The sequence below is a fragment of the Aphelocoma coerulescens genome, chromosome 2 (genome assembly GCF_041296385.1).
Source record: "Aphelocoma coerulescens isolate FSJ_1873_10779 chromosome 2, UR_Acoe_1.0, whole genome shotgun sequence".
Taxonomy (NCBI): domain Eukaryota; kingdom Metazoa; phylum Chordata; class Aves; order Passeriformes; family Corvidae; genus Aphelocoma; species Aphelocoma coerulescens.
The window spans coordinates 75,763,849-75,790,188 of record NC_091015.1 but is presented as its reverse complement, the minus strand read 5'-3'; the positions used below and the strand labels follow the sequence as shown (position 1 = coordinate 75,790,188).

Here is a 26,340-nt window from a genome sequence, read left to right as displayed (position 1 = left end):
TTTACTCTGAACTCAAAATACACAAAGGAAACACAAGGCCTCTGTATTTTCTTTCTTGGCTGTGGCTTTTGCAACTCTCAGGGCTTGACTACATGGGGATGCCAATTCAAAATAACAAGTAGTATGAATTTTTAGTGGTTCCCCTGATGTACATGAATCGTTGTCTGGATAGTGCTCAGGCCAAATTCAGATGACAAGTTTAGGTTTACATTAGTTCAATTACAAATTGGCGTTTGGATTCACTTTCCCAAGTGCCCGTGGTGAAGAGAAGTCCTGCCTTTGGCTTAAGTCAAGATCATCTCAATAGTTACTTCAGAAGGATGAAGTAAGTGCCACATGTAGAGAATCAGAGTTTTTATATGTAGTCAATATTAAATCACTTCAGAATCATAAACGTGCACATGCTTTGAAAGGGGTCACAGAGGATTTGGCTCAGATAAGAAGAGGTTAATTGATAGCCATATCACAGTTACAGACTGTGAAAAGACCTGTGGCCTTCCTGTCCTCTGTAAGGAAACTCAACTCCTGCCCCAGTATGGCATCGTAGGACTCTCCTATGAAGACAAGATACAGTACTTTATGTATGACAACTGCTTGTAATCCCAGAGACTGAAGTTCCAGGCCCTTGCATTTCTTTTCTTCTGAAAACTGGACGCAGTACAATCAAACATCCCTTTTAAAACACACAGAAAGAAGATTCTAAAACAGGCATATTTCATCTCCTCAGAACTCCACCTTACCCTGCAAGTGAAATTAAGCAGTGTTTGCTCCTAAACTAAAAACAGAGCAAAACTGCACTATCTCACACTCTCCTGACAAAGGCCAAAATTCTCATGTGTTTGTGTCTCGCTGTTTGTGTCTGTCTTGCTTGCTCAAACTGTTTTAGACACAAGCCTGAGAAAGCAAATTTGAGGCATAAAAGGCCACTGGTTTTTACAGTGTCTTTGGCACTGTCACTGCCTGAGAAGCAGTCAGTTCATGTACATAGAGATTTGTGCTGTTTCTGATTGACTTTTGACTTCTTCTAGTGCTGGCTTGGATGTCTTGATATTACAGTGCAGGAGAGATTCAGATACCCCTCTCTTTTCACTTGTTGTAGCTCTGCTGCCCACCCAAATTCTGAGGTTGAATTTTTCATTCCATTATGTGGAAATACTGTGCTAGAAAAAGCTACAGATGCTACTAGCAATTCTAAAACAAGTCCTTCTTATCCACTCCCCTCTATGGAGCAATATATTAATTTCTATCTCCTGTATACCTACCAATTTCAGCTTTTCCTTATTATGATATGAATCGAGGTTAATTGAGCACATGAAGTTAATGACACCCCTTTTCCCATAGTCCATACCAGTGTAAAGGAGAGCCTCATATCCTCCCTTGGCTAGTGCTTCTTTGCCAGCTGCATGTTGTAATGAAATGATGACACCTCCTTTGGCAGAGCCTCTCCTCTCTCCCACAGGCCCCCTGGCAAGGAAACTCTGCAGGAAGGACTCCTTAGCAATCAAACTGAGCAACAGGCCTTCCAAGCGAGAGCTGGAGGAAAAGAACATCCTCCCCATGCAGACTGATGAAGAGAGGCTCGAACTTAGGCAGCAGATTGGGACAAAGCTAACAAGGTAAGAGACAAATGTTTTTTTAACTCTTGCTTTTGGAAATATGTGGTGGGATGTAGCTTTTTCCTTAGACATTGAACATTTGAGATCTGTTTGGTTACAATGTTCAAGAGGAAAAGCCATGGAGAGGAAAAAAATGGGTCTAGACATTATTTCTGCTCCAATAAAGCTTCCCATACAACTCCTGATTTCATTTTCCTGGCATATGCTATGGGAACTTTGGTTGTATTAAGTATCAGCATGATCTACGTGAATTTGGTTCTTTTTGGTAACTCACTGGAAAATGTTTAGCTTTGATACCATTTTGGACTGTAGCTGCAGGTGCTATTTTATAAGCTATTAGTTTGGCCAGAGGTCAGAAGTATAACTTTCTCTTCTGACTGCATCTCCTGTGAATAGCTGAGGCTTTCCCTGGTACAGAATAGGTTAAGTCCTTTAGTACTTGCCTCTATTGGGTCAGGTTGGACAGATTTACCCTGTCTAGGCACTTACTTCTTCATAACAGTGTTACTCACCAACTGTTCTGGTGTTCTGTGTTGCATGGGGTATAAAGGGGTGGCCATTAAATGTGGAGGATTTCTGACAAGAATTAGTAAACTGAGGTCAGATAGAACTGTCTAAGAACCTTCTATGCACATGTCAGGATTTCTGTAATCAATTTAATCCTCTTATGTTGTCATCTTGGTGGTATACAGAGCTGGTGAATGCTGTTAGTTTCTCTCCAGTAAGAAAACCACGAGGAGATGAGCAGCCAGTTGTTGGGAATTTTCTTGCAGGTTTTAATTTTTTTATTTTGGGGGTGGGCGGGTAAGGGGGAAACACTGCTACCATGTTGTGGAGACTGGAAGAATAGGAGCTCCTGGTAAATACCACTTTCAGCATTTTATTTACTTTTCTGGCATGAACTTGTTTATCGCCCCTGGAATAAACTAACCACACCTTTCCAACATGTCTTTGAAAGTTTTTGTGTTGGATCATGCTTAGCCTACTCCAAGACCTGTCTAATTTTTCAGTATTCTTGTTGAGGGGCTTCAGCAAACATGCCCAGAATATGTAAGATGGTGCTGCACTGTTGCTGGTACTGTGATTTTTCAGTTCAGTCTTTATTCGGCTTTATTCCAGCCTTGTTAGACTACACCTGCAATGGAGCCCTGGGTCCCAAAGAACAGGAAGGTCCCAGTGCTTATATGATTAAATTTGAACCATTTTGAAGCATGAGAGGAATTTAATTTTTTTTCTCTTAGTATATCTCATTGTTTGACCTTGCAATGACACTGAACAATATTTCCACTGTGTTGCCTTTTTGCCTAAATTACTTAGGTCTTTCTGAAATTTTCCAGCTCTGGCTGATCAAGGGAAGTAGTGTCATTTACAAACATTGATTCTGCACAGCTCACTGTGCACCAAGTCTATTTCATTGTAAGTATTTTATTTTTCACCTCTCCAAATCCTGCTTTTTTCCTTGCTAAACAATATTTTTCAGCATATGCCTTTTTAACAAGGGAAACTATTTTTGGCAATACCCAAAACCCTTCCTGTCTAAGCCCCATATTCTCATAATGTTGTTTATTGTTTCCCCAATTGTTTCTCTGCTAATTTGTGTTAATAGTTTGAGCTATAATGCTTGATCTTGTCTTCTAATATAGCTCGGACTTAGGGGCAATCACAAATAGTTCAAATAATTAAAGCTATGTATATATGAGTTCAAAATATAGCTGAGCTGAATGAAATTGCTGTTTCATTCCCGCGTCCCATCACTGAAATGGGTAGAATTTCACAAGCCTTAACTGGAGTGGTATAATTGCCAGTCTGACCTTTTAATTACTAGTATTTGCAACTTAGTATCTCATCCTTTTAAGAAGGTGAAAACAATCAAGAAATATGAGGAGAAAACAATTTTGCTCATATCTAATATGCAAGAAGCCACAGGCATTTCAGCAGCTAAAAGGAAAGGTGCCTGTCTTACCAGTGCTTTATATCTAAATATTATGTATCCATGTGCACAGAATGATGAATATTAGGTTGAAATAGAGAGAATATTTCAGTTTGGACAGTATTTCCTTACTGTCCTGACTTTATTACTGAATCCATCCTTTGCTGTTGCTTGGTAATTGTCACACAGTGATGCAAATGCCAAGCAAAATTGAAGTAGTGAAGCATTTATAGTCCTTAGAGAAGATGCTAGATGCAGACTATAATTGCAGCTGGCAATTTTGGATCTCAGAGGGATTTGTACTGCTCCACCAATGGCTCCCTAGGGTTTAAAATATCCAGCCAATCAAATCACATATGCTACTTACAGAAGTAAAAAATGCAGAATAAAAACTTCAGAATATAGTTATTGTCTGTAATGGACCAATTAATTTTCAGCAAGAGGCTGATTAGGATACTTCAGTATTTATGCATAATCCTCACAGTATTTAGTTTGGAAGAGCTCATTGGCTGCCACATTTGGCAGATCAGAATTTAGTACTAAAAAGAGAATGTCTTTTTCAAAGATGCCTCTATCCAGGCATATTGAGATTGGCCATTGACATATTGTGTGGAACTAAAATCATCCCAGGTGCAGTTCCTCCAGCCTCATTAGAGTTGTACCGGGAATCAATTTGGCTCAGAAAGGTCTGTTCAGATCCTGTTTAAATGTAGCTTGGAACTTCTGAACCTCCTGTTATTCCCAGAAAATTGTTATGACTTTAGTGTTACATCAGCCAACTGGAAGAGAGACTCCAGAGCAGAATTCAGTTTCCTATGCTGGGAGAATAGTGCCTTGACTTACACCAGGCCAGTTGTAAGGGGAGGCTGCAGGGACTGGATCTTATAGCAGGGCCTGGCTTACTACGCACTTCAATGTTTGCTCAGCCATGAGACAAATTCTTTGTGCCTATCATAGAAACTCTTCACATGAATGTTGTGCTTTGCTGGTCTGTGTCCTGTATTGTGGCTCAGCACATGCCGACCCGAGCAAAAATGGAGCTGCTTGCCCAAGGTGGCAAAATATGTCCCAGCAAAGGCAGGAGATTCCACATCATATTCCAGCCACATGAATAGGCCACTGCACCATAAACCATTTCTCAGGCGTCCTTACATAGCAATTATGGCAATTGATTACAGCAATTAATTAAAGACCTCCTCCTCTAACCAAACCAGAATGGATTACTCCAAAATGTGACATCTACTATGAAGTAAGGAGCAAAAGTGTATTAAGATGCAGAACTTTCAGCTCAAAACCACATGTGACATGGGGATAGGAAATGGATGCTGGCGGCCATATTCTTGGCTGCTAAAAGCCTTTACAACTCCATTAACTTCTACTCTGAAATGCAAACCTTCTGTGCTAAGTAAATCTTTAAGTGGGTATGGTGTTCCTTTATTTTTTTCCCCTGTTCAGCTTCTCCCAAACTCCTCCTCCATTTTATCCCTCTGGTGCCTACACAGCTTCACAGCTGCTCAAGAAGTGTGCATGTGTGACTGTAAGACAGAAAAGAGAAAGCAGGACTCTGAAAGTTAACAGGGAGAGGGAGGGAGGGAGGAAAAAGACAGACTTCTCACTTCTGCCTGTTTCACTGGCTGTGTTGGACCTGCTGGGAAGCACAGGTTCCCTGGTTATTCAGGCTAGAGAAGCAGCCAAGAAGACTTGGATTTAGCTTTCAGTAACTTGTCAGGGTGGGAGGAATGGGGCATATCCAGGCTATGACAGTGAAGCTTGGAGGTTTTCCCGGGGCAATGATAAAGGCCTGTCAGGAAGCCCTGGTGAGAAGGAGGGCCAGCACTGATGGGTGATGGACAGCAGAGCTGAATGTCTCCCAGAGACTGCAGGAATGTCCCCTGGTACTGAGACAGGTGCTTCAGTGCCAGTCCTTGCATTTCTATTTCACCAAGAAATCCTAATGGTGGTCATAAGAGACCACACAGACTTTCTCAATAAACATATTTAGTAACACAAGAGCCCTTTACAGAAACACCAGATTTTGCTGAGGACTTTGTGCTCCCTTGGAATGGGAAGACCTGGTTTCTTTGTGTGTCTTTCACAAAGTCTCCCCCCTACCCTGAGACAAGGTGTTTTTTTAGACTGACTGATCTGCCACACATCCTGCAAGGGAGGCTTTCTAAAGTATTCAAGTATTTTTGAGTCTCTTAACCCACCAACTCTGGTGAAGGTGCTCATTAGCAATTAGATATGGGAGTATTAAAGCTGAGGTTTTGGTCTGCTGCTTTTCAAGAACATGGTGTATTTAATTGTTTTCCCTGATTGTTTCCATCCTGGCTTCTCCCACCAGCTGGAATTGGATGATCTAATTACATGATAAGTCTGGTAATCCAGTGTGCTGTCATCATGTTAATAATCAATGTCAAGGGAACTTCTTGATATTCACAGTATTCTTACTAGTCAGCATAATGTCGGTCTCATCAGTGCACTCCTATCCACTGTCTGCAGGTCAGGAGGCAGAGGAGACACATAAAGGCTGTCAAGGTACTGCTACCCTTCACTGGAAGGTGCCACAGGCAGGCCAGTAAGATTTTGCAATCCAACAAGAGTTTGTGCTGTGCTGCTGCCAAAAGCTGTTAGTTGTAGGGGTCATATTTATCATGCCCAGTGTGAAAGCAAAGAGAGATGAGGTGGGGGAGCAGCCTTCTGCACATTAGCTAACTAGTAAAATGAGAAACAAAGAAAGTGACAAACTACCTATTGCCTCTTTCATGACTTTGAGGGATGCTCTTCCGATTGCTCCACTGAATCCTGTGTGTGTCACTATATATGTTCTGGTGGCTTTAAAGCAGTGAATTAGAGGCAAGTTCCTCTGCCAGATACACAGCAGTGCTCTGCACTGGTTTTTTGTATAGCCCAAGATTTATTCGCTACAGTACCTTATGAGGTACTATCCTTACACCAGCAAGCAGAAAGTCATGATCTGAAGCAATATAAATAGTATATTGCAAGGATCATGAGGCAATAGATCACAGAGACACTGTCTGTGTGCATATGGCTGTAAATAAGTACACTTGAGATCTGGACATGCACACCTGCTAGATGTGTTTTTATAGCCCCCACTGATGTTTTTGAAATAGTACTGAGATGTCTGTGACTGAGAAATGTAGCATGAGAAGTCATAAAAATTTATGGAATGGCAGGTTTGACAGATGATGGTCACCTACTACCTTGTTGAGAGTGGTAATCTATGCATTCCCTGATCAATACCACGTTTTCTTCAGCTGTGCTGAAAAATGCTGCTTGGAAATCCTGTGATGGACTTAACTTGGTGAATTCCCACAAGTATAAAAAATTGTCATTGATTTTTAAAATGTCATGAGGCTGTTGCAAGGTTTTTGGACTTGTTCATATCAGATACTAGAAAGAAGAGTAGAAAAATTGCACAGTTTGGGAAGAGGATTGGACTGTCAGCATCACGATGAAGGTGACAGATATTACCAGTGCTGAGGGTCAGTCTGCAAGGCTTGCACAGTCATTGAAAACACAGCAGTTCCTTCAGAGGTCTGAGGAGACTGAATAGTTCAAAGCAATCATTTTTATTCACCAAAATTTAAGCTGTGAAGAGATTCAGCTGTTTGAAATGGTCAATTCTTTAAACAGTGTTGCAGTACCACTAGGGAAGAGTTTATTCAGCCAGAGGATGGCAGCATGATGGCCCCCGTTGAGCACGGCTGAATCTCCTTGTGGCTGCTCCCCATCCAGTGCTGTGGAGGGCATTTTGTGCCCTTCCCATCTCGGAGTCATTTAGGGATAAAAAGAATGGGCAGACAGCAGGATTAGGCTTTATTCACAGACCTCATTTTGTTAGGTAACGTGAAATAATTTCTTCCTAATTACTTTTGATGTCTGCAATTCTCACACTTATTGTTAGCTTCCACTAATGAGAGAAAAGCAAGTGCCTAAAGCAAGAGCTCATCCCTGATGGCAGCACTCACGCGCAGATGTGTGTGAAGCTTGCCTCTTTGCATGCAGGGTGCTGGGGATAAATCACACGGAAAATGGGATTGTGGTAAACAAGCTCATCTAAATCCTGGATTAGGGGGGACAATGTGACAGCACTAGATACATGAATGGGGGTGACAGAGAAAAACTGCAAAGGGCTGAGCCTGGGTTTAAGCTGCGATGGTACCTAGGGAGAGCGGCATTTTTCCCTTTTAGTTAAGCTTCATGAGGAAGCTGTTCATTTGGAAAACCCCAAGGGAGCTATTGAAATTGCCCTTAGCATCAGGAGGAAGGCAGGAAAAGCAGGTGATTATTTATGGGTGACAAACTGAAACTGAGCTATCATTGCACATCTGGGCTGGGAATAAATACTCTGAGCAGAACTGGTCTAGGTTCTGTGCATGGGTACAGATAGGAGATGGGCGTTCAAGGCCCTTGTCAGCCCTCTTTCCTGTTCTCAGTGTCCTAGTAAGCTCTGCTCTGCTGAAAGGAAAGGTGGCTTTGTAGTTAAAATACTCCGAAAAGGCTGCATCTTCCACCAGCTTTCCAACCTTAGGCAAGCTACTGAAAGAGACACACACACAAATATTTATTTGTTTGTTTGTTTATTTCAGGTGTGTTGGGGTCTCAAAAAGTACATACATGCCTATAAACTTTGTAACATGCCATCAGTTGACGAACTCTCATTGATAGCAATGTTTGTGTGCTATCAAAAAAACCACCCCAATACCAAGATCTCTTTAGGCATCTAACTCTGTGTTTCAGTAGGACTGGGATCCTCATTTCTGTGCATGGTTTGCACTTACCTCCTTTTTATGAGGAATTTCCATGGCTAACATCATTCTTCACAGAAAATGGCATGTCTAACATCATGATGCTATTACTATTGTTTTGATAGTTGATGGTTGTTTTGCATTTCATAGCTAACAGCATGAGTTTGCTTTGTCTGAGTAATTTGCTATGGCAAAAGTCAGTGGAGCAGTCAAGGGAAAGGGGACGTGACAGTGTCACGACAAAACACATCACCTCTACATACTCCCTGGTTTGGGGGATGAACAGTGTCCTTAACCTTTGCAGCTCCACCTTGGGATGGGATGAAACCCTGCCCCCCGTCAATTTTGCTCAGCTAGGGCCAACAGATGTTTTGTTATTTATGGCAGCAAAGCCTTGCAGAGTAGATGTAGTCTGTCCTTGGGCAGATGCGTCTCTCCGTGTTAGAAGATGGAGCTCCAAACATGCAGAGTCATTTTATTTATGCTACTATAAAGAAGGAGAAATGCTGTCCTGAGGAGAGGGATGATTTTAATGGTAAGCAACAGGCAGCAGGGAGCAGCATTTGAGGGCAAGGTCTCCCCAGAGGCACCTGTGTGACCACTGATGAAATGGAAAGTGTTTTTGTCATGTCAGAAGTTCATTTCAATCAGAAATGTCACCAGCCCAGAAAGGAATTTGTTATTCCTGGGGTCTGTCGCTGTTCCTGTTTCTACTCTCATGGAAGCAGTGCAAGTCACACCACCCTGTCATTGCAACATCTGTTTCTCCCATCCTTTCTCTGCAGAAGTCAAGACAAAATGCATTATGGGGTTACAATTTCCCCTTCATGCTTCCCAAAGTCTTCAGCCCCCTGACACAGTCTGTATTTGAGGTCTAATTCAGGCTGTCAACACAGCTGAGACAAATATATTAAATCTACCTTTATTTCCTTTGCAGTTTCGGTGGGGTGTGGTATCGTTCGTTTTCTGCCCCAAATTGATTGCAGTTTTGCTTTTAGTTGTCAAACTACTGTCAGCTTTTATATAAGAGGAAACATTTCTCTGCTGGGCAAAATAATTCATGGTGATATAAATAAAGCTTGTGGCAGTAATAGAGTAACATATTTTGGTAACAGGAATAGTCTTATTTCTCCAGTAAACAAGAGTCCATGCAGTACTCCCTTTTGAGTAAAAGAATGGCATTAATAAAAACAGGTGAAACAAACACAAGCAAGAAAGAACCTCCTTCAAAATGTTATATTCTAGCTTTAAAAACAAAGGTGGTTTATTTGTTGGGTTTGTCTTTTTGTTTTGCTGGTTAATAGTGACAAATTTAGGGCAGCTCCATTAAGATCTAGCTCATAGAATTCCACCTCTAAAAAAATCTAATCATAAATCTTCATATTTTGTACCTGCTGATTGTAGGTAGTTAATCACAAGCACAACAGTTGCTTAGCTTGGATGACCTTGTAATTTCTGTAAAGGAAACAAATCAGGTAGGAGTACAAGTAGATAAAAGAAGCAGACTGGCAGGAATAAATTTCTCTTTATAGTCTGATGATTGTAAAATGGAGAAATTGCTCTTTGAGCAAAATATTTAACCTCTCTCATAAGTTACAGTTTGCATTTCCCCTCCACTTCAGGGTATTCTGGCCTATTTAGCAACACATGTGCAGGAGATTTAACAGAGGCAATCCTTGTAAAGTGGTCAAACGTATTTAAGAGCTGATCCAAGTCAGGATTAAAAAAACTGTGTTTATGTATGTGGTCATATCTATTCACTGTGGCTGCTACTGTGAGTACAGCAGGACTTCTAAAGGAGTAAGTCTGACTTGTGTGCATGGTGATCCATCTATATCCAGAAACTCTGGAGTTTCACATGCAGGCTATTTTATGTGTGTAAACAGAGATGCCTTTCCGAAGAGGAGTAAATAAGATTGAATGTTTGTGTTTGTTTTGTGTAGGACTAAATGTCTTTTGGACAAATGTATCAAGAAAGTAAATATCCTTACCATTACGCCTGGTACAATTATGTAATGTTGGAATTTTGCGTGTTTCCCCTAAGACATGGTGTTAACAAAAGGATCACTTAGAGATGAATGGGGTCTTCTTTTGCATATGTGTGGAAATGTTGCAACCAGTCTTTTAGAGGCAGGTTTGGATAAGAATTTTGCTCCTCTTTCAGTGCACTGGGATTCACAAGCACTGCACAGACCGTATGTGGGAATTAAACTAAGTCCTTAGCTTCAGACCTGACCGTGTGAAATTACCATTTATGTTAATAACTTTAGAGAAGAGGAAGTGTTCTCATGTGTGGTAGACCACATCAGTGTGTCTCTAAGTGTGCAGCCTGTAATATTCATTACTTGCCTTTCTGATAATAAATAACAAACCAGCAAACTACAGGGAAAGCACATTAGCACCACGATTAATTCAGTAACCTGGTTCTTCACCGACACCCCTGAATTCAGGAGGCAGCAACACTAGTGGTTAATGAATAATTAATAAAATAAGCATTCAATATATTGTATTTGCTCTATGAGCAAGCATCTGTATTGTCAGGCTAGACTACTAATCCTGCAGAATATTGGAGTTTTTCAGCATGCTGGAAAAGTCTTCGCTATTTCCTTTATTGCAGTAATCAAGACAGAAATGGTCTTCCTGCCTCCCTGTAATTGGCTGGCTTTGATTTAAAAACTAACCTTGCAAGCAGGGACCCTGATCTGAAACACCAGGGGCTGCAGAGGCACCGGCCTGCTTCTTCAGTGGGGAACAGGCATGGCTCCTGGACCAGGGCCCCATCTCTTCTACATGCTCAGGGATTTCAGTTACCTGGTGGGGTGGCAGATGTCAGCTTGGTTGCACCCAGACCCTTCAGGGGAACATGCAAGAGGTCACAGATTCATGTCATTGTAGAATGGCTTGGGTTGGAAAGGACCTTAAGGACCATCTGGTTTTAACTTTCCTGCTCTGGGCAGAGACACCTCCCACTAAGCCAGGGTGCTCAAAGCCCCATCCAACCTGACCTTGAACACTTCCAGGGATGGGGCATCCACCACTTTTCTGGAGAACTTGTTTCAGTGCCTCACCACCCCCACAGCAAAGAATTTCTTCCTAATACCTAATCTAAACTCTCCCTCTGTCAGTTTAAATCCATTCCCCATTGTCCTGTTGCTACATGCCCTTGTGAAAAGACCCTCTCCATCTCTCTTGTGGGCCCCCTTAAGGTACTGGAAGGCTGCTACATATAAAGTGTGAGTAAACTCTCTCCTTGGGAGCCCCTCAAAGAAGGTACAGGGAAAGATTCCTGGTCATCTGCCGTGCAGGTATTTTCATAGACCTGTCAGCTAACCCACCTTCAGCTAAACCTGCAAGCAGCATGGGAAACAAGCTCCTTCAGCCTCTGGGTGCACTGCGAAGTTGGAGCACCCAAACTCTGCTCCAATTCTGGCTTTCCCAGAGTACTCTGCACCCCCATACAAGGACTTCCCTGCCCCAGGGAAGCTTTAATATTCAAGGTTCAGCTATAAAAGAAAGAGGGCAGGCAACCCCTCTGACAGGAACGGATTTGTTTGGAGCTGCACATCAGTCTCAAAGTGGGGAGCAACTTCTCTGAGAAGAGTCTGGTGCCTTTACATCTCCCCATCACGGGATTCTCCATCTGATCCCAAAACCTTCCTCTGCTCCTTTCAGGGAAAGCAGTGGCTGATGTTTCAAGGCCAGAACAGCCCCTGAGACTCTACCTTTTCCTGGTTAACAACTGAGTGTAAATGCCTGGTGTCCTTTACTCTCAGGTTGTGCCAGAACCATTCATCCTTCCCTCATTTGAGCAGACATAAAAGATGAGATAGAGAGTTCTGGGCAATTGCAAGCATCACAGAGCCATGTGATATTCCACCATCCATTTCATCTTCCCCTTCAGACTAGACTAGCAAAGAAGATCTAATAGTCTACTGCAGTTAGAAGAGCTGCCAGCATTTTGCACTGCACTGTTTAATGCCAGCAAAGGGCTCCCTCATGTTTTCTAATGTGACATGACAGATTAAAAAAGGCTCAGCAGTGGAAAGATAGGATTTTTGCCTCTGACAACCATCATATATGACACATTTTTGGGAGGTACTTTTATTTCCTGTTGTCTTGACTAATTCTTCTCTTCAGGTCTTTATTCTGTCTTATTTCTCATTCTATTTCAGTAGTGCTAGTAGCCCCCCACCACCTCACCTTTGTTTGAGGTACTGTGCAGCACTTGGCCTCAGTCTGAAGGGTTTTGGAGCAGGTATCAAGACAGAGATGGGGAGATGCAAGGCATCACTGGAGGAATACCAGGCATGACAGCTCACTTGTCTCAGCATCCTCCCTGATTGTTGCACACTTGACTGCCTCAGATTTGATTCTCCCACCTGCCCATCACTGTACCTTGCCTTTCTCTCAGTTCTGTGCACTTGTCACTAGACATGTCATGTTTTAACAATTAGGGCATGTGTTAAAATCTTCCAGAGAGCAGTGCTGCCTCACTATTCAGCATAAAAGGATACCTGAAAGGATGAACTTGACCCGGCATTACTAAATATTCAATGCCATCCTTATTGTCTTTAATATTTCTTTGATTGATCATGCCAACTGGGAGAAGTGCTCAAAGACAAGAAGGAAAGCAAATGTCACTCTTTTATTCAAGGAGGAGTCAGGGAATTATAGGCCAGTTGACCTCACCTTCATCACGGGGAGGGTGCTGGAGCAGCTAATCCTGGAAACCATATTCAGGCACGTAAAGGACAAAAAAAGTCATCAGTAGTCAACATGGATTCACAAGAGGAAGTCATGCTTGATCAATGTGATGAACTTGTACAGTGAAGTTACTGACCTGGTAGACAACCAGGGAGTAGTAGATAATGTCTGTGTAGATTTCAGTAAGGCTTTCAACACTGTCTCCCATAAGATTGCTCAGGTGCCCAAGAATGGGCGCAGCCATTCGGACTTTTCAATCCATTTAGCCATCCAGTCCAGAGGCTGATGTTCAGTGGTACCCCAAGTCTAGTTGGACTCCAGTAACTAGCAGTATACCCCAAGAGCTCAGTTCTGGGTCCAGTCCTCTTCAACATCCTTTGTTAATGATCTGGATGACAGACAGAACGCATCCTCAGCAAACTTGCTGGTGACACCAAACTGGGAGGTGCAGGTGATGCGCTGCAGGATAGTGCTGCCATCCAGAGGGACCTTGACAAGCTGGAGAAATGGGCTGACAAAAGTCTCATGAATTTCATCAAAGTGTGCTAATTGCTGCACCTAGGAAGGAACAACCCCATTCACCAATATATGCTGGGAGCTACCCAGTTGGAGAGCAGAAAATGATCTGGCAGTTCTGACGACATGAAGTTGGACATAAACCAGCAACCTGGTGGGGGAAAAAAATGGCTAATGGTATTCTGGGTTGCACTGAAAAAGTATTGCCAGCAGACCAAGGGACATGATCTTTCCCTTCTAGTGAGCACTGGTGAGGCCACACCTGGAGTGCTGTAGTCTATTTCTGGCTCAGCATCACAGAATATTCTGAGTTGGAAGGGACCTACAAGGATCATCAAGGCTCCTTTGTAGAAAAGAGATACAGGCATATGAGAGAGAGTCCAACAAAGGGCCACGAAGATGATGGAGATGAACTGGAGCATCCTCCCTGTGGAGAACAGCTGAGAGAGCTGGGACTGTCGAGCCTAGATAAGAAAAGGCTCAGGGGATCTTACCAATGTGTACAAATACCTGAAGGAAGGGTACAGTGGGGACAGAGCCAGGCTCTCCTCAGTGAGGCCCAGTGACAGGACCAGAGGCAACAGGCATAAACAAAACAAGGAGGTTCCTTCTGAATATCAGGAAACGTTATTTCTACTCTGAGGGTGACCAAACACTGTCACAGGTTGGCCACGGGGATTGTGAAGTTTCTCTCTGTGGAGATATTCAAAAAGTCATTTGGACACAGTCCCAGTGCTAGGCAGCCCTGCTTCAGCAGAGGAGTTGGATCAGATGGGCTTCAGAGATCCCTGCCAAACCATTCTGCAATAGCACAAGGTATCAAGAGAACTCGCAATGTCAACGTGTATTAGCAACATCTTTGGCTTTTGAAGTGTATGACATTGTTGGCTGGGGTTTTTTTGTGTACCTTTGGCCAAATTCTGTCACAGACTTCCCCAAATTCTGATTCCCTTCACTCTCTGCAGTCTAAGATTTCTGTGAATATGTTTCATAAACCTATTCTGCTGCAATGCTTGACTAATTTCTTCTGATTTGGGTTATTGCACAATGGCTGGGCCAGCACAGACAATTTAGCCAGGTCACAAGCTCTGACAAATGCCCATCTAGGACATGTAGACTCTAGCTTACTTCAGTCCCAAGAGTGTGGGGTTAGCCCTTGAGACCAAACTCCTTGTGTTCTGCTCTATGGAAAAAGTTACCAGGACTCAGTTTCTAAGCAAGAACATCTCACAGACATACTGCATTCACATAGAAATCAACTCCAGACTCTCAGCCCTGCACTTCCCCATCCCCTCAGTCCACCGCTTACATAGCAAAAAAAAAAAAAAAAAAAACAAGCAAACAAAAAAAAACCAACCAAACTGAGTTCCAGTTTCCCTTCCAAGAGTTTTCAGTGTCCCTGCACCCTCGTATAGCACTCTTCTCCTTTTCTATCAGAAGCAGAACCTTAAGATCTGCCTTCAACAGTTTCTGTCTGTGGGTGAATTCAGAGACAAGAATCAGCAAATTATTGTTCCTTCTCAGTTTGGGGAATTGGGAGCTTGGTCCTCTCAGAAGCATCCCAGACAGCCTGCAGTGCTGCTGCCTGGTATCTATGCAGCAGTGATGATCTCCACTAATGCATCGTACAGCAGTGTCTCCAAAGAAGAAAATAGAGTGGAAGTGTGTATTTAATGCACATTTTGCTGAAAACACTGCTCAGAGGAGTTTGAAAAGCTGACAGAGTGTAGTAGTTGTGAGACATTCCCCCCGCCTCCCATTTCTTAGCAGCTGGTGTTCATTAGCTGAGCAAAGTTGTTATTAGCACTAGATAATCTCCAGTGATGAGAGTAGGCTTACCACCCAATAAACTATAGGGTACAGATGTAAATTCAGTATGCCTGTAAAGCAGCACACAAGTCCCCGCGGCTGTGGCCATTGGGGCCGGAAGGAGGGCTGAGAGGGTGTATCCTTTTACTTCAGCTCAGTGTGGATGAATGAGAAATTGCATGTTTTAAACTAATAAAGAAGTTGACCAGAACTGGGAGGTAGGCACTGTGTTTGTTTGCCCAGGCCATCGTAGCCCACATGTTTTAGTCCAATCTGCAGCCTCTCATAGCAGTAGGTGCAGTTCCCAGTTTTATGAACACTTTGTGCATCATCAGTAAACACTCAGAAGGGATTTTTGTCAGGGTGCCTGTGATGATTTCCTTTGCTACCTTTTTCCAAGCCCCCTGTTCTTGCCATCACTGGAGCTAGATATACAGAAAACAAGCATATGCCACAAAACCAGGGCACTGAATGCCCAGGACCGAGATATTTCTGTCTTGGCATTTGAGTGTGGCCTGCAGGGAAATCCAGGCTTCTCCTATGGCATGTCAGCAGCCATGAACAAACATACTGTGCTCGTCTTGAGTACAAAGTATTTTAAATATTAATTCTCTTCAGCCTTTCTGCCTGAATGCCAGCTGCATAACTATTCAGTAAGGAGCTCAAAAAACAGTCACTGATGTAAGGCAGTCTTTCTTTCAAGGGCAAACAATTGCAAAAAGGTGGATTTTGATAGCACCCTCATTTGAAATATCACAGGGAAGATATCTACAACACTTTCCCAATGGGATGTAAGAAGTGAAGTGTCTGAAGTGTAAAGGAGAAATTATTCTTTAGGTCAACAGGGCCAAGAATAGTTTTCTCTCCCATTTTATGTAAGGGAGATGGAAGATGTCATTGGGCATTCCCTCCCCCTCCATAGTTTAACATCACCTCTAGTTAGAGAAAAAAATAGTCTAAAGAATACTGGTATCACCCCAGCAGCTAGATTGTGGTAATGAAGCAGGTTTTCACATTGATAAAGTGTCAGGTGGAACAGGGGAATGTGCAGGCAAGAGTACAGGCACCTGACGCTAGTCGGAAAACTGAGAGTGGAGAAACTTCAGTAGGGGGTGAACTGGGCCCTCAAAACTTCAGGGAGAAAGTGTAAAAAGCTGATGTCACACTATGCAGGGGACAAAGAGAAAGGCTGAAGCCTGTTCAGCATAGCACAGAGGGTTTGAATGTCCCTCTGGAAGTCTTTTGTTTCACAAGGGGGGGGTTGTTTATTTTGAAGTTAAGAGTATTTGCCTGGAAATAGGATCTTTGTTACTTTGGAGATTATTGATTCCCGCTGCTAATTCCCTATTTGATGTGATAAGCCTCTTTATAGCATTCCATTTGTTTTGCTGTGGAAATACATACAAAGCAACAACAGAAAAAAAGCTTATCACTTTTTGGTCCAAATTTAGCTTCCAGGTAATTATGTGCATCTCAGTAACTGCAAGGGAAGAAAAGGCAGATGGGACAAGAATTCTCCTGAGTAAAAAATATTTTGTCATGATTTTAGGCCACTAGATTTGAACCAAAAGGCAATGATATGACTGTGACATAATCATATCTAATATCTTGTCAATATAATAAATATGTGGTTTCCCAAGGCATGGAGTTTTTTAATTTTAACCAGGTAAATAATTTCTTCTGGTTTTGTTTTTAAAGCTGTACATCTTTGCTGTTTTCTTTCTCTGGTGCAGCATGTTTTCATTGATGTTCCATGAGATGCTAGGATTTTAAAAAAATTATTTCTGACCTCTGTTAATGCACAGAGGCATAAGTAGGCTCTGGCAATGAAGGTGTTAAATGCACACCAGCTGGGAATTTGTACAATGGGCAGATTTCTGGATAGGGTGGTGAAACATGGCATTCTCTAGAAAGATAAGAAATTAATGTGCAGTTGGTGATGCAGATACAAAAGAATTGATGTTGTAAAACATATGCAAAGACCGGGTCTGACCAGCAGGTATCGCATCAAATGGTGAGGATTGACCAAGGCACCTGCACTGAAATTTGCAACGCAGGTGCTGGGGAGAATTCTCCTTGTAATCCACCTCAGTAGATTTGTGCTTGGAATCACTGCAGCAGTTACTGGAAAGAAAGTTGTGTCTACTGGACTTGGCTGAATAAGGGATTTTTTGCATTTGGTACTCAAATGGAACAAAATAATTAACAAGTGGAATAGGGAAAACTGACTAAAAATAGCAAGTACAGGCATCATTAATTTTTTATTACACACTGAAAACATTTCAGGTCAGAATTAAATATTGTCCAGTGCATTTTTAATGCTTTTTAAATTTTATTATTTTTAAGAAAAGTATGTCTAGTGAGTTGGTTTTTTTCAGCTGAAACTACTCACTAAGTTTGACCTCACCTTGCAGATAGTTTCTGACCTTCTAGAACTCAATCATCCAGCAATTTTAGTGTTTGTCACAAGCACTTCAGCCAGTCCTAATTCTTAATCTTCAAGTGAAAATTTTAGGCACAGCCCTTCTGTAAAAAGTTGCTGCTATTTATCACCTGCCTTTCATGAAGTCTAGGGATCTAAAACCTCACAATCTGGGGATATGAAATCCCTCTGTCACAAAATAGTTAGTCACTCTTAAAGCTCTCAAATTTGTTCCCTTCCAGGAATTTTCCACTTCAGTAACAAGACAAAGTATGGGCACCATGCTATTTCCTATGCATCTTTTCTACTAGAAACTGAATTATCATGGTTTTGAATTGCTAACACTGCCAACTTCTTTTATGAAAGGTTTTATTTGGAGTTCCTATATTGTGGCTATTCCAAGTCACTGAGCATTTTAGCTTTTGATTCATTTAGCAGAAAGTGTGTAAGTTGGTTTTTTTGGACATTACCAGTGTAAAGTGCCTATTTGGAGATGAATTTTATTTCTGCACTATTGTTCGTTTGCCTTTCTTCATGCTGGCACTGGTAAAATGGTCTACAACAAACTAATGTGGTCAGGGAGTTTGTGATACAGACTGAGAGACCTGGAGTTGTTCAGCCTGGAGAAGAGAAGGCTCCAGGGAGACCTTGGAGCAGCCTTACAGTGCCTGAAGCGGGTTCTGACAGAGAGCTGGAGAGGGACATTTTACGAGGGCATGTAGGGATAGGATAAGGGCTGTACACTGGAAGACAGTGGGTTTGGATTAAATATTAGTAAGAAATTCTTTACTGTGAGGGTAATGAGACACTGCAACAGGTTGCCCAGAGAAGCTGGGGTTGTCTCATCCCTGAAAGTGTTCAAGGCCTGGTTGGATAGGGCTTTGAGCAACCTGGTCTAGTGGAAGGTGTTCCTGTGCATGACAGGAGGTTGGAACTCGATAATCATTAAGGTCCTTTCCAACCCATTCTATGGTAATTCCTCTCTCTGTTCTTTGAGTGGTCTGTAGCTGCTGTAGTAACAGAGGAGATTTTATCAAGTTGGCCATGTGTATGTTGAGATTGACATCAGCAAGCTGGTGAAGCTCCCCACCCAGATTTCCTTCCTTAAAATGAACAGCTTTTTACGTTTTGGATTGAGATTTTCCATGATGGTCACAGATTACTTGGACTGCCAAGCAAAGTTGGTTTATTTGTTTGCATGTTTAAAATGTCTGTGGCTTGATATTTTAGGGTACAGTTGTATTAGTGTGTATGTGAATAAGAAGATAAGGTGATGCTGCTGCTTTTTTTGTTAAAACATATTGCGTGTTGGCAGTGCTAGAGGTGTAACATACCTGCTGATGCACGGGTTGGGTATGCGCGGTCACTGTGGTCCATAGATAACACCATGCAGCCACTGTGGTCCACAGAGGTCTATCATGGGGTTTGATCTTCAACTAAATGTAGGGAAGATGGTTCCTCCATGATGTGTTTCAGCCTTCAACCTTTCCTCAGAGCAAGCAGCTGCTCCTCAGGATAGGTTGCATTTAAGTTTGTGACAGCAGATTTCTCAGAAGGGGATCCTTAGAAGAGAGTGTTGCTGGGAAAGATCACTGAGGCTTTAGGTGAGGAGCTTTGGGGAGTGGGGCTGTACTTCCATTGTCATCCCTCAGCCTCCCTCCATGTTTTCTTCCCTGGTCCCACAGAACTTCTTCCCACCTAAAGCATTGTTTTTTGTCACCATCCCAAGGCCATGCCACATACACAGAGGAATAACTGCTTTATTCCTATATGAAATACATTCCAACATCCAAGCTTCCCTGAGCACTGAGAGCCAGGGTGGGGAAAATTCCAACAGAGAAGGGGGTTCTGCTCTTCTGGCTCATACTTGGAGATGCCTCTGCTTTTGAGAGTATAACTTTTATGGTAAGAAGCACATGTGTGCTGGAAACTAGAGAGACACCCCAGATTTGTTTAATCCAAGTTGCTAAAAATACCACGGTGGTGTCACAATTCCAGTCACAGCTGGCTTGGCTGGGTGATAGAGAGCTGAAGGGGTCTGGGCCCCCAACCCAGGTCTTTTGTTTGGCAGGGTGGTTCATAGGATACTCTAGGAAACCCTTCAGCAGCAGGAGACTGGGAACACCTTTGCAAATATAATACTGGTGATCTGGTCTCCTACAGATCTTCCAAATACAAGGTTGCACTTCAAAACTGAGTAAGTGCAGAAGCTGGTAGGAGAAGCTGTCAAAAAACAGTGTTTGGAGGAAAACAATTTAACCAGAAAAAAAAAAAACTTGCTCTGAGGTGTAAGGCAACTAAAACTTAAGGCCTAAGGTTCAGGTTCTAGATCTTTACTTCAAAAATGTATCTTTAAAGACTCATTGCTGTAAGTATTTTTGTTCACAGAGACAAAACAACATTACTGTAGAGAGAAGAGATTTTAAAAGAAACCATTCAATAATGTCTATAGGCAGCAAGCATATCTGTTCAGCTCAGATTGATTATTTTTGGTGCCATTTTACTCAAGCCATTCATAGATTGACCTTGAACTGTGAATTATGATCTCTGTAGCTTTGTAAAATCAGCTTTTAATTCAATATTATTACATTTGGTGAAGCAAGTGTCTTCTCACAATGCTGTAGAGACAACAGAAGGACAATAGCTAACGTTTTAGAACATTTTTTTCTCCATTACAATGGGTCCTAACATCCATCTGTTTTTTCTGGCATGCTTTAGATTTTTCAACCAGCATTTAGTACGTTTCTCCCTCCGGATTTCTAGTACTCAAAAATATCCCACTTTTATTGTTCCAAAAATACATTCTTGAATTAGATACATAGTAAATTCCCTCTTCTAAAAAGGATTGTTCTTTGCTTGTCTACTGCAGTTGTTGGATATTTTGTTCTTGGGACTAGGGATAGGAGATTTGAGAAATAATGCTGCAAAGCCTATGTGGTATAACGATCTTAATTCAGCCATGTCTCTTTTTTTAAGATCATTTAAACTTACATGATCATATTTTATGTGAACAGCCAGCATTTGGCTGAGAGCTTTGACATTAATGGAACAGCACAGTAATGAAACAGAGGAGGCTCCATTTTAGAGCTTGAGGTGTGAGGCACGATCTTGCAATGTTCCACAAACCAGTAGGCATTTAGCAGTTAGTATTATTGAATGGGGGCCAAAATCTGAATTTGTGTGTCTGTCACTGCTTGGCATTATCTTTGGAAAAGAAATGAAGTGATTCCTTGGGAAAACGCAGGTGTCTGCATTGTGATAGTGGTCTAATGGAAGACTGATGACTTGTGTATGTCATTATTCACACTGTTTCTAGTCAGAGTTATAGAGCTATCTAGTCATTGCTTTATTTCTTTTAACAAAATACAGACATCATGGCCCAAGATAATTCTGCTTTATTTGGGTATTTTAAAGAAATTTTTTCCGTATATGATGAACAAGATTTTAACCTTATGCAAACTTAATGAATTGTCAAAATCTGCATTTTGAATATGATTCTCTTTTCCCAGGAGACCTACTCTGGGCAGACAGTTCTTTCTTGGGAAGCTTGTAACTTTCCAAAGAATAAATCAAAATCATAATAATTCAATCCCTCAGTGAACTGAAACAGAAAAAACAGCATCATTTGAGCCATGACTCAAGAATAGATTCACATGATCTAAATAATGGGAAAACAAATTGGTCACTTTTAGGAGTTTTAAACAAAGGGCCAGCTTGGTTATATTTTTCACTATGCACAGATGCTTGAGCAAGCAGAAAATTTGCTGATTAGTTTTCCCAAAAATCCTCACTGCAGTCGAGGCTAATCGGAGCTTTAAAGTCTATATTGAAGCTGTTTCTCAACACAAAATCAAGTCTGGGATAAGGATAATTTTGGGGGGTAGTAAATGACTGCTTAGAGCCTGAATTAAAGTCTGAATAATTTTAGTTGTAAATCTGATTTTCCTGTAGAGCCCAGCTGGAACCACAACTGCAGATGTGTTATGGGAACTGTAATTTGGTTGGCTCACATTCCAGACTGTTCTGTATTTCTTGCAGTGCACTAATGCTGAGCAAAAGCATTGCCTCTCTTCTCCAGGATATGGGACTGTTGCAGCTATCCTGGATCAAATGGTCCAGTCCAGGGAACATGTTGGGATACTAAGGCAGAAGTAGTACCTTGCCAGTAAGGCACCGTCAGAAAGTACTTTTATCTTCAACTGACACTTAGCAATTTTTTAGATTTTCACCCAAAGCAAACACCTCCTACCAAAATTGTCTAACTAGTTCTCTGCTACACTCTGTCACAGTGATGCTTCACCCATTTTCCTAGGGATGAACAGGCATCTTAGCTCACGTTGGTCTGCTTTAGTCATTGCCACCGGCTTCTTTATAGCTGCAGAAGCACCACCATCTCCCAGAGGCTAAATATTTTAAAACAACAGGGAAGTGCAGAGCAGTCAATACATGATAGCTGAGTCGTGGCAAACACTCCTTATGGTTTTATTGCCCTAATTTCTCAGGAAAAGGAGTTATAAAGCGTATTATCCTGACTGATACCGGGACACTTGTTACACTTACCTGTGAGTGAGTTTAAAGAAAGTGATAATCCTACAGATTAGCCAACATTTTAATGGACTCTAGTACAAGAATTTTATTGGTATAAAATTGTTACACTTGCTTCTTTGGGTAGGGATTTCCTATTTAATATGCCTTCAATTTATTCAGTCATTGATAAAACTGTATTTAATCCCATTTTATAAATCCTGTTTAGGAGAATTACAGTCCTCTGTAGACTCTACAGGCTGGCTGGCAATATCTGGGCTGACACTTCAGAGAAAGTGGACCTCCAGGCTTACAGTGATTTTTTGCTCATTGTGCAGTGATGTAAGGAAAGGAGGTAGTTTATTCCTGCCCTCTGCTAACAGTTAACTGGTAGAAGCAAATACAAGATTTTCTTCTACTCCCTTTTTCTCTAAATTTTCTGTATGTGTCATGGGAGTGCAAAGAGCCCCTGACAGCCTTTACTTCATCAATTCTGCTTTGCTATCAGCATTATTATTATTGGAAAGGCAAGGTAAATTAAGACACTTTACTCCCATTGAATTTTCCTCATGTGGAATTATTTTGCTGATGTAAATCAGTGCAGTTCTACTGGCTTCAGTCACACTCACTTATGTCAGCTAAAGAGCAATGTGAAAAGTAGTTCTTTGTAGCAGCTGGTTTCTCACATGTCCAGCTCAGATTTACTGCTCTGTTAGAGCACTGTCTAGGGTAGTATGAGCCCAGTCACAGCTGATTAAAGATATTTTCACATACAGAACAATTTCAGGAGTTGCTCCAGAGGTTATGCCCCACTGTGCTCAGACGTTATTTTACATCAGGGTGACTTAAGTCATGAGGAGCAACTGTGTGAGCATGACTTGGCTCAGAGATGCCTCGGGGATATTCTGGACACCTCGCCATACTGCTGTGGGCCCTGTCATGTCCACCAGTCCTGCTCATGGGTCACACACACCAGATGTCACCATTTAAGCACTAGAGAGCTTCTAGGTTCTGCCTTTCGTGTCTGGAAACACTCACAGTTAATAAGCCTGGCAAGTGTGTAGGGAATCATTTTCCGGCAAGCCCTGTATTATATCCAGCCATCATACTTGTGTATGACCCCACGCTAAGCTCTTAAATTTTCCTGTCCTCTGGACAGAGGCAAAGATTAATTCCTGGTACACAGAAAACACATATCCCACATCATCCTGTTCACATAACAAGCTGGATGGCGTGAACCAGCTTTTTCTTGAAACTCATCCACAGCAAAGCAAGAGATCAAGGAGAGAAAATCCATGAGTCCTGGTAGGGGACAGCCTAGGCAGCCAGGAGCATCTTTATTCAAAGGTGCTGCCAGACAAAGGGCTGCAAAAATCTGAGCCGAGGCCCCACAATGGGTTGGCTGCTGTCCTGAGAACCCTCAGGGAATGGCCACACTGCAGAGCAGGCTAAGCATCACTGTGTACTTCATTTAAGTGTTTTGTTGTGCTCAAGGAGATGTTTTCCCTTCTATTGCATCTGCAGAGCACTGACACATGGAGCAGAAACTTTTCATTCTGAGTTCTCGGTTTGCTGGGGAAGCTCCATACAGTAGCATCCATCAGCAAAAATGCTGCCTTTCTTTCCTGCTGCTCCCTGAAGAGATTACACCCGCACCAGCCAATATTTTAGATCTACAGCAATTGATTTTGCATGATTGTCCCTTCTGGCCCCAAACTCCTACTCATCCGCCATAATGTGACCAGTCCAGCCCAGAGCAAATTCAAAAGAACAAGCAAACAAACAAAAAAAATAAAACCTCCCAACAAAATAAGCCCCACTATACACTGTCCTCATGAAGAACTGCTCAGCTCTTATAGTCTAGCACAAGGAGTGTGGTGCATTTGTTCATGCAGGCAATTAATTCAGAAAACTGCTTTGCTGTTGAGTTTATCTTTGTAAATGTGAGCAAACTTTTTATTTTGCACTGACAATCTCATTTGGATATGATTTTTTTCAGTGAAATCCTAGCAAGGCTTTCCTTACATCACTATAAGTCTTAGGAAGGTTTCCTTTGTAGTAAAACCTTTGTCACAGTGTATTTGCAAAACTGTTGTAATCAATATTGCAAAAACGTATGAAGTGTAAACCAAGCAATACACTGTAAGGCACAAATTACAAAAAACTTTCCTGTCCTCTTGAATGCCTGAAGCATATTGCAGAACTGTATGGATGGCACAGTGAAGGTCAGGCATGTTTACACAAGGGATTTTAAATACAGAAAGTGTTGTTAGAGGTGGTTACTTGTTAAGGTCTGTCTCGCCTGTTCCTTGTTTAGACACCTGCACTCAGTTTCATGAAACATCTGGAGTTACCCTTCTGATCAACAGCAGCAGCACACATCCCACTCCATCCTTACAGTTTGCACAAGCAGATCCATTCTTTGCCATGGCACCAGGTTCCTTCCTCACCTCCATTTTCTCCCATTTATTCTGATTGTGCTGCTAATGAGACACCTTTTTGCTGACCTGTGGCCTCCTGACTGCCTCATGCAGCCCCTGTGATATTAAATTAAATAAGGCCCAGCAGCAAGCCAGCAATCAAACCACTGAAATCAACCTCTGCAAGCTAGGTGGGCTTCATTAACAACTTTTTACTCTGGGCAGCACAGGAAGGAAGGCAGAAGAGGGGAGCTATCACCACTGGTGTTTGCCAATGTCAGAGCTGTATGCTGGAGATGGTGTACTGAAATTCAGTGTGAAAGAAAAAAACATGTCTTTGCAGCCATAGTAATAAAGCAAGAGCTGCTTGTGTTTCTTGATTTACATTATCTGTAACTAGTATCAAGATTTTGAAAGAGTAACAGAGATGTTAACAGCTGTTCAACATCTGGCAAACCTAGAAATTAGGAGGCAAGAAAACAGAGCTAAAATGGTGCTGTTCTGAGCAGCTGGTGGAGGTGGTTGTAAAGCCCCGATAGTTTGGGGGCAGAAGTCACTGTAACAGCATGAGAAGAAATTAAATTAAATGAGCAAGAGGCCACGAAAAGAGGTAATTGTGAGAATTTGGAAGGGAAGGGCTATGGGAGGGGCTGGGTTTGTTTGAAGAGCTCATCAAGGAGGGACTTACAATGAAGGAGCAGGAGCAGGCTCAGTCGGTCCCAAAGGATGATGGTAATGGGAATATAAGAGCAATTCATGGAGATGAAAGCAGATGGTGGTATTGGAGGCCAGAAACCTCCACGGCTTCTATTCGTGACCTTCTTCATCCTCCAGCATTGCTTTACTACTTGCACTGTAAGGACTAATTAAGATTTTGTTCCACTACAAGGATACCTTAGCTTTTCCTACTGCCTAAATCACATTATTAAAAATTCTTGGGATTGTAAAACTCCAGAAGTGATTGATAATCCGTGAATGAATCTATCCAAAGTGTCATGGCTTTTTCCTCTGTGCTTCACTTAAAAATGGTGGTCACCATTTAGGCAGGAGCACTCTGCAGACTGAAAAGAGTGGATAATGGGCTCTACAAAGTAATCTGGTTCTTGACGGGGAACATGGTTGGCTTTTGCTAGGGACCTTACCAGACACTGTGGGGAAGAATCCCATGGTGTATAGGTCCTGAGCAGCACAGAAGGAGAAGGTGCATATAATAACAAGGGCATACTTGGAGGAAATCTCTGTCCTCTTGCGTGGAAGCAATGACATGGTAACGTAGGGTTAGAAGCTTAGTTTAAATGCATGTACTTCGTGGTAGGTACCTCACTAAACACATGGAAGACTTGATCCTTGTTGCAAATCACTTCTCTAGGAAGATAAAACTTCTTCCTTCTGTTAGAAATGTCCTAGTGTGAACTGTTCCTGACAGAACAGTTATCTGAGTCCTTCAATCCCTGTTTTCTTGGAAAGGGGAGGACCTTTTGCGGAGCTTTTTCTTCTTTTTCCTTTTACTGTGATGTTTGCTTCTGTAGAAGCCATCCACATGCTGGATGTCTGGAGTTTATCCTGAACATCCCTTTGATCCATCCTCTTGAAAAGCATCATGGCATGAGGGATTGAAAACATTTAT

The 26,340-nt window shown here is 42.1% G+C and overlaps 1 protein-coding gene across 3 annotated transcripts in view; it reads left to right on the top strand.

The window, feature by feature from the left end:
- PHACTR1 (phosphatase and actin regulator 1) overlaps positions 1–26,340 on the top strand; it is a 306,934-nt gene that overhangs the window by 257,467 nt on the left and 23,127 nt on the right. For all 3 annotated transcript variants that reach the window (XM_069008087.1, XM_069008088.1, XM_069008089.1), the window contains exon 11: positions 1,460–1,616. In XM_069008087.1, coding sequence (XP_068864188.1) covers positions 1,460–1,616 — 157 coding nt within the window. The remainder of the gene's footprint in view (positions 1–1,459; positions 1,617–26,340) is intronic.